General features: G+C 34.1%; 1 protein-coding gene across 1 annotated transcript; it reads left to right on the forward strand.

Moving 5' to 3' along the window:
- Positions 1 to 1122: 1122 nt before the first annotated feature.
- On the forward strand, positions 1123 to 4033 carry LOC137720715 (jasmonate-induced oxygenase 2). Its single transcript, XM_068459822.2, has 3 exons — positions 1123 to 1687; positions 2481 to 2811; positions 3500 to 4033. The coding sequence occupies exons 1-3, from the start codon at positions 1191 to 1193 to the stop codon at positions 3755 to 3757; spliced, it is 1086 nt and encodes a 361-aa protein (XP_068315923.2). The 5' UTR covers positions 1123 to 1190; the 3' UTR covers positions 3758 to 4033.
- The last annotated feature ends 5430 nt before the right edge of the window (positions 4034 to 9463 follow it).

Here is a 9463-nt window from a genome sequence, read left to right on the forward strand (position 1 = left end):
TAGAAAATAAGCACGTTAATCAACGCTTAATTAATAATTCAATCATCAACAACCATTGGTTTGCAAATTTGGTTTCTCTAGCATTATTCTTTATTTAATTTGCAAGTGACCTTTTATCGTGGAAAGAAGTTGAGCTTTTGTATGACGGCTTGGGTTCGAATCTCATTGACGACTAATCTAACATCTAATCTAACAAATCTACCATTTGACATATAAAAAAAAGTTTATTTCAATTATAGAAAGAGAATTTCAAATTTGAGTACAGAACAAAAAACATATTAACTAACTTAGAAGCTTACGCCACTTAGTACTACAGTCTTGTGGTATTCATTTTCGTTTGTAAGTGAGAGGTCTTAGGTTCAATTATAGCCAAAAGCAATTTTGAACCACATTAGTACTAGCTCATTGTGAGGCTAAACTCACTCTCTCCCTCTTAATATAGATAATATCGTTTGTAAAAATAAAAAAAAAATAAAAAAAAAACTTAGTTAAGCTCAATTCTGCACCTAAAGTACCCTTGTATCTGATTGAAACTTGTTAAAAAAGTTTGTATATATATTTCACTGGGTAATACTAGGAAAACTAAATTTGGAGACTAAGTTTGGAAAACTAAAAGACATGAAAGTTGATGATTGATTTATTACTTAAACATTGATAAACATACTTATTCCTATTAATGGCACATCATTTAGTTTACAAATTGAATTTTTAAATTTAATCTCTCTAGCATTATTCATATTTCACGTCTCTCTTTCACGTCCATTTCATTCCCCACCACTATAGTTACATACCCCACGTTTAATTACTGTTCCTCTGCGTTCTCATCCACGCCCCATGATCCTCTCTCTCTCCCACACTTAAAACTGAGAAAAAAATTGGTTAGAAGATTCTCTCCTATCTTAATCTTTCTTTTTCTATCTCCTTCTATTTGAACGGTTACAATTTAGCAACGTCAATATCTTATATAATTTTTTTTATAGAGATAATAAGACAAAAAGTAATATATGAGAGAAGAGGAGGAAAGGGGATAGATATAAGAAGGGAGATAATCCTAGTCCAAAAAATCGTTGTTCTTTTTAAAGTTGGTTGTCATGATGTCATCCCGCTCTATATATACACAATTGTTGTCTATATATACATACAAACTACAAAGCATCGAAAACTTGAACTCCAAAGCTACTAAAAACACCATGAGTTGCCCACAGGATTGGCCAGAGCCAATAGTCCGAGTACAATCCTTATCCAACAGTCCCGTAGTCCCAGATCGATACATCAAACCCCCACCTGATAGACCCACCTATATCTCATCATCCGATTTTTCTAATCATGCCAACATCCCAGTTATTGACTTACAAGGCTTATCCGGCGAAGACGATCGCCCGCGTGCAGCCACGCTTAGCCAAATCTCGGAGGCGTGCCGTGAGTGGGGATTCTTCCAAGTGGTGAACCACGGCGTTAGCCCGGGACTGATGGACAAAACCCAAGAGGTTTGGCGGGAATTCTTCCACTTGCCGATGGAGTTGAAGCAGGCGTATGCCAACTCACCAAAGACTTACGAAGGGTATGGGAGTAGGCTTGGAATTGAGAGAGGCGCCATTCTTGACTGGAGCGATTACTATTTCCTTCACTATCTTCCGTCGTGCTTAAAGGACTACAACAAGTGGCCTGCCCTCCCTGATTATGGAAGGTAGGTTTCTAATTATAGGTTTCTAATTATTCATACTTAAATAATTAGTGTGTGGTTCTCTTTTCCGTTACGTATGGATGGATGGAAATATTCGTATTTAAATATTACAACTTGTTATAGTAAAAATATCACTATATTAAGAACTAGTTGATATGTTTTGTGTCACATCCGGGCTCGACTCCGCTGAAACACGATATTGTCCGCTTTGGCCCCGGCCACGCCTTCACTGTTTTGTTTCTAGGAACTCACGCGAGCAGAACTTCCCAGTGGGTCACCCATCCTGGGAATGCTTTGGCCCCTTCTCGCTTAACGTCGGAGTTCCTACGGAACCCAAGTCAATGAGTTCCCAAAAGGCCTTGTGCTAGATAGAAATGAAAAATATACATATAAGGCTTATAGGATCCTCACCCCTAGATGATGTGGGATCTTACATTTTGTCTTCCCGATTTTCTGTATGTTCTTCATAATCATAAATCATCCCTAATAATTATTTGTATTGCATGCTCGGGAAAACCAAAAAACCATATGTATAGTAAGTGATATGTGCATACTCGGGAAATAAAATTCGTCTACAGTACAAGCGAGTTGTACTTAACTTTTTAATAGTTAGTTTCACGTTAAACTTGTCTGTTGGATTTGTAACAATATTTACGATTTATCTTTTAAGTCGAAATGTCAGAATTTGAATTCCTTGAGATGAATTTTTATATTTTTTTTTCCTTATTGTGGAAATTTAAGTTGTGTATCCTTTTTTTTTCACGATAATTGAGTTGTGTATTTGCATGGTTAATAGGGAAGTAATAGATGAGTATGGAAAGGAGGTAGTGAAGCTTGGTGGGAGGATATTGAAGGCTTTGTCACTAAACCTTGGATTAGGAGAAGACTTTCTCCAAAATGCATTTGGTGGCCAAGACATTGGGGCATGTCTAAGGACTAACTTTTATCCAAAGTGCCCCCAGCCTGACCTGACCCTTGGCCTGTCGTCGCACTCGGACCCCGGCGGAATGACCATTTTGCTCGCCGACCAACAAGTCCCAGGTCTACAAGTCCGGAAAGATGGGGCTTGGATCACTGTGAAACCATCTCCACACGCTTTTATTGTCAATATTGGGGATCAAATTCAGGTGATTTTTCTACTACTTTTTTTTTGTTGGTTTTATTCGTTTATTATATTTATTTTGTCCTCTAGATTAAGCTCATATAAAAATTATAATATTGAAAATTTTATACACTAGTGTTATGGTTTAGCTATATTTTGATCTTTCGATTCTCGTAGTAACAATTCGATATCTTATTATCGGCTGACTCATTATATTATTTCGCATACATCATCCATTCCAATATTGTTATATTAAGTATTAAATAAAAAAATGTATGGTTTACCAATATGCATGAATCACAAGCACATGGAGGGGTCAACTTGTGATGGGCTGCTCCTCCTCTTCCTTACCAAGTCATACAATTTGGGTCAAAACGTGCCTCTTTTAATCAATCCATGTGATGGACTCATATTTCCATGCCTGCTTAAAAACAGCAAGGTGCATGAACAAGTTGTGCCAAGTGATGATTGTTTGGAACTTAAACGACATGCATTATCAGTATATTTTTCTTTTCAAAAAATGAATTGAAGAAAAATTATTCAAGAATTGAAGAAAAATGAATTGCTATGTTTATACATGCAATTGTTATAGAATATTGTTTAAAAGGATACTATCGACAAATAATCACTCATTTTGTTCCTATCAATATTCTAATTTTTATAAATTGAACTATTTCTCATATGGTATTGTCCAAATCTTTGTTTTGAATTAGGTCTTAAGTAATGCAACGTACAAGAGTGTAGAGCACAGGGTCATCGTAAACCCAGCTAAAGAGAGACTCTCGTTGGCCTTCTTCTACAATCCGAAGAGCGACATACCCATTCAACCGGCGAAGGAGCTTGTAACGCCGGACAAGCCTGCACAATATTCTCCTATGACGTTCAATGAATACAGGCTTTACATAAGATTGAATGGCCCTCGAGGAAAATCTCAAGTCGAATCCTTAAAGTCTCCGCGAAATACATCGTGACATTAATTAATTTTCTTCACTACAAAAATTACATGAATGTATGTAACGAAATCTTTTTATTGCTTCCTTTGAGCTAATTGTACATCTTGTAATCATGAAAGGATGATAATATGATCAAAGTATAGTGAAAAAATTGATTAATTAAAGAAAATGATTGGAGCTAGCCAGAAATCATTGTATCAATATTGCTGAATGTTTATGGGTCTACAAGGATTCATATTGCATCCAATGACAATTGACAAGGCTAATTTGTCTTACTTTGGGGCAACAATAAAATACTTCGACACACATGATATATTTATATTCATGAGTCATGTCTGCTATCTGTTGGTGGGGGGATTCATAGTTTTTTCCCCTTTCTGTTGAGAATGTCCCATACTAATAGGAGGAAAGACCTGTATGAGCTTATAGGTAAGTTGAGTTAATCCATATATTATTAATTAGTTTTATGGTAAAGTAGGTTGTCTCATGTGTAAAGCTCAATGACCACACACGCGCTCCACGTCACCCCGTTTGTGTTGTCCACGTGTTTGGCTTAAAAATTCGTCATACGTGAGGAGGCGTGTTGAGAATGTCCCACATTGAGGGAATGAGAGACCTTGCTTGAGTTTATAAATAAGTCGAGTTAGTCCTCATATTGCTAAATGGTTTTATGATGGATCCTCAACTTTTTTTGGTTTCTTTAATTACTTGATAAAAGAGAGAGGCAAAAATTATGAGAAATGCTAAGGAGACTCGCTTAAAAGTGGGACTCTCTATAGAGTCTCTATCACCTCATATTTTTACCACAATATTTTATAATGTTGGTACGAAAATTAACGTTAAACTGCAAAGCTATAAAAATAAAACATTAGTATTTGGAAAGGCATCATAATATGTATTAGAATAATTCTGATATTTGTAGAATAATACTTGAAGCCCCGCATATCTCGCATCTTGCAAATAATGTATCTTCACAATAAAAGTTTTAATAATTCGAGCCGTTTCATTTCTTTCTTATCTTCATTTGAAGATCAACTCTACAAAAAAACCATTCGAACGGACAAAGATCGTTTATGTATCAAATGTATCAAACAAATTGACAGAGTGAGTACAAATAATATATTCATAATGAATCGTATTTAACACTTGAATGATTAACCAGCCTCCGATTCGAAATAATTTTTTTTAGGAATGATCTTCATTTGAAGATTAATATATTAAATGATATGGATTATGAAATTTTGCACCATTTTTTTTTTTGTCAAAGTCAAACATAAACTTTATTAATAGATGAAGATGTTATATGAGACAACTATATAAACAAGTTGTAATTAGGCCAAAACGACCAAGAAGCCTAAACAAGAGTCATCAAACTTAGTCTATTGACACAAGTCAACACCGCCACAGCCACAACACCCCTCGCTATTCCATCGCTCGGGTCGGCAAAATTTTTACGAAAAATTACTGAATGAAGTGAGATAATATTCCTCCAATAGGGATGCAAAAAGTGTTATCCATGTAGTATTGTTAAAGGGTCAAAGCCGTGCTCTAGTAGAGCTTCAATTTTCTATGCCTCAATTCTGTACAAAGTCAAGTGTCCTTATTAATTTGTCGATTGATTGCAATAACATTTAACTAATAACAATTCATCACGTGTTCTTTATTAATTCAGTATCTTTTTATAAGATAAAGTAAGATATATTGACTCAAATGTCTAATAAGTTTGTCGTTCGTAATGTACATATCCAAATTTATCTTCCATTTCATTTTAAATTGTTGATTTGTAGGACAAATGTTGTGGTCGACATCTCGGCAGTTTTGATGGGTTGAAATCTGGAACACTATGTTTGTTTACCATCAGAGTTGTTGTATATTTTAATCATGGTGATGTCTGATGTGATTATCTATGGTGGTCCTTACGAACCCGGATCCTCTCCGGATCCCAAGGATTCAACGATCCGGACCGTTGAAATTTAATCCAACGACTACAATTATTATAACTTTTAGAGAGGTTTCCTATTTGTAGTCATTGAATCAAATTTCAACAACCCGAATCATTGGATCCTTAGGCTCAGATTTATAGGGATCCTGAGAGGATCCAGGTTCGGTCCTTACTAGGGAGAAAATTTTCATTTTGACCGGAACACGCGTGGTACACCACGTGTTTTTATATATTCTAAATAATTAATATTTCAAGAAAATCACTTAATATATGAACTTTTTAATTCATTTGGTGTTGAAGATTGGATTAAATAACTCATAAACTAAATGTGTACTTACGGAGGTGACGAACTTTTTATCGTATGGAGAGTATAAAAAATAGGTTGTAAAATATGTTGATGCTTTATTATTTTATCGAAATTGAAATGGGTAAGTTTCTGTTATGAATCTTTTATCTTTGACTTGTACAATTTTTTTTTTTAATTTCTTCATTCAACTTGCACCAAATCTAGTGCGTTGTGCGACATAATCTAATTTTAAGCACCAAACCATGATAGATTATGTGCAAGAACCAAGTTATATGGTTTTCTATGATGGCACGTAGTCCTTTAGAAACTTGTTGGTTTAAGTCTACCATCAATGGTCAATTTTAGGTCCCATGCAATTATCCAATCCAGAAGATCAAAGCCCTTCATTTCATTCCACGTTCTAAATTAATATATCCATTAGGGTTAGATACCAGTAGTTGTAATTGTAGACAAAAGGACCATGGATCATGGCCAACAGTCAGTACCAATCTGTATCAATCACTTACAGCCTACGAGAATGCAGCAGCACCTTGGAAGGACGTAACCACCTAAATTAGAAAAGCTCTTCCACGATGATGACAGATTGAAGGTAAACCTCGACCAAGCAAAAGAGGATGTGAATAAGCACAGTCAGATTCTCTTTTCAGGTCACGTTTGCAACTGTATTTACGTATTTGTTTTAGACATGTTACTGATTTATCGTCGAAGTGTATCGCTCATATGCACCAAGACAGCTTCCAAAAAGAAAAGGAAAAATTAGTATCTGGTCCTTAGTTACTAATGTTCTTTGATTGAAACCTTATTAGTTTTCAGATTTTGATCAAGGTCTCTAACATTAATGCAATAATAAATTTACATGTCAGTTACATAATGTGACATCCCACATCGCCCAGGGGAGTGATCCTTAAATGTATATTCTCATCCCTACCTAGCACGAGGCCTTTTGGGAGCTCACTGGCTTCGGGTTCCGTAGGAACTCCGAAGTTAAGCGAGAAGGGGGCTAGAGCAATCCCATGATGGGTGACCCACTGGGAAGTTGCTCGTGAGTTCCCAAAAACAAAACCGTGAGGGAATGGTAAGCCCAAAGCGGACAATATCGTGCTACGGTGGTGGAGCGGGCCCGGGAAGTGATCCGCCCCGGGCCGGGATGTGACACATAATTTTTCAAAATAAAAATTAAAAATTAATTTAGTATTTTAATACTCACACCTTTATTAAATGACTGACTAATTTTCAATTCAAAACATTTCCAAAATAAATAAAAAATTAGAAAAGTTTGCACCCCTTAATTTTTTATAAAAAAGTTTCCAATTTTTTAATCTTATATGTACCCATTCATGTGATTTTTCAAATTTTTAATCTTAAAATGTACCTATTCTTAAATATCCAAATTTGTTGTAGTAAAATGTACCTTTTTTTTAAATATATAAAATCTATTCAATTTTTTTCTAATCCATTTTTAAAATTATATGGGTACATTTTTTTTCTTGATTTGAGAATGTATCCATGTCAAGTTTAATCAAAGAAATTTACTAATTTTATTAAGCCTAATATCGATTATTTTTTGTGTGGTTTTAAAGAATGTACTCATATTTTGGTACAATAATTTTTTTGTTAATTTTGATGAATGTACCCATGTTTATACAAACACACACACACACACACACACCCACCCATCCACCCACACACACAATATATTGGAGAGTATAATTTATATTTTAATAATTTTAATCCACAAATTATGGGTTTTTTTTATATTTAAAATCTCATTAATACAATCAATTTTTAATTTAAAAAAATATAGTAACATACGTAGAAATACATTATTACATTAATTTCAAGGACTTTGATAAAAATTTGAGAACCAACAAGATTTCAGTCCAAGAATATTGATAGTTAAGGACTGCATTCAAAGTATCCCAAAAGAAAAATTAGGTAACGTTTCAACTGTTTTACTTATATGTAAACGCAAGAATAAGGACATGCAACTTTGAATGAGTCATATAATTCAATGCTCCAACCAATAATTCAAGCATTATATGTCTCATAGGGAAGGATTAAAGTATTGATTCATATGTGGATACGTCGACTCAATTTTATGGAAATAGTGAGACATCGATATCAACGGAATGTTTAGGAAAAGTTACTGGAGAAATATTAGGAGATCAAAAATGAAAAACCCTAGTTGGTGTTCATGAAATTCATCACTCGTATAATTCAAAAGGCATTTGAAGATGTAAAAAAAAACAAAAACAGAGCTGGTGAAAAGACTCGGACGAGAGAACTGCCCCTCTGCTACAGTTCTTTAGCTTTATTCCTGCTACAAAATGTATAAAAAATGAGTGTCCTCGGATTCTAATATATCGGTGTATCGACGAATATTTGAATCCATAGACTATTGAACTAAAGCATCTACCTCCAAAGAATAAGGATATTTATGTCATCTTAATTGCAGAGAATGAACATGCAAAGAGGTTCATGCATGTAAAGGTTACGATTGCAATTTCCAAGTGGGAGCGAACGGGAGGTGACATTTCATCATTAAATGAAGGAAAAACTAATGAAAAGGGTTTGAAAATTTTGAGTTTTAACGACAATGACAAAATAAATGGTAAAGTGAATAGTACTATGATTGACTTTTTAGTATAAAAATGTAACTTTTCGTTAAAATGAACAATACCAGGAGATTTTCATTAAAATTCCCTTAAATTAAAGGAATATACAAATTTCTTCAATGGTGCGGTGCCGACATAAATACGAGCACGTTTCTTTTAGAATTTGTTAATAATAATAATAATAATTGTGATTATTAATATCATAGTAACTAGATCAAGTCCGCATCCATAAAAAAATAAAATAAAAATATAGAAGAGAGAGTAGTTTGAGAAAAATATGAGAGAGATACATCGTGGAACAGTTTAAATTTATTTTTAAAAATTTAAAATATACTTATGATATGTCCGTGAGCAAGAAAAAAAAGAAAAATTTTGTGATCACAACGTTCACACAAAGCACGTGAACAAGACTTGGCGTCATCAGAGAAGAAAATTGTAAAATGACAACATTTGAGAGCTACATTGGTGATATTTGTCGCACACTCGATTTTCTAATTCCATGATTGATACGCACTTGACTCATTTCATTGGTATCGCTTAAAAAAAAAAAAAAAAATTCGTCTAACTTAAACCTCATACAAGATCCGTTAACGCAACACAGCTTCGCATAAAAAATTTCAAGCTTATGAGTTCGGATTAATAACAATTGAACCTATTTATCATTTTTAAGATATCGATTTTGTTTGTGTTAAACTGCAAGTCACGCATTAAAATGAGAATATTTAATAATTTCTTCGATAACTAAAGTAAAATGAGTGCAACATGAGTGCTCTTCGTTTAACCACCTTCTGAACTGAAGGAAATGAAAAATGGAAAAAATTCTTCCCTAGTTTGGCTTGGAAATTAATTTCACAAAACTA

This window comes from Pyrus communis, chromosome 1, assembly GCF_041283825.1.
Source record: "Pyrus communis isolate YQ-2024b chromosome 1, ASM4128382v1, whole genome shotgun sequence".
NCBI classification, from domain to species: Eukaryota; Viridiplantae; Streptophyta; class Magnoliopsida; order Rosales; family Rosaceae; genus Pyrus; species Pyrus communis.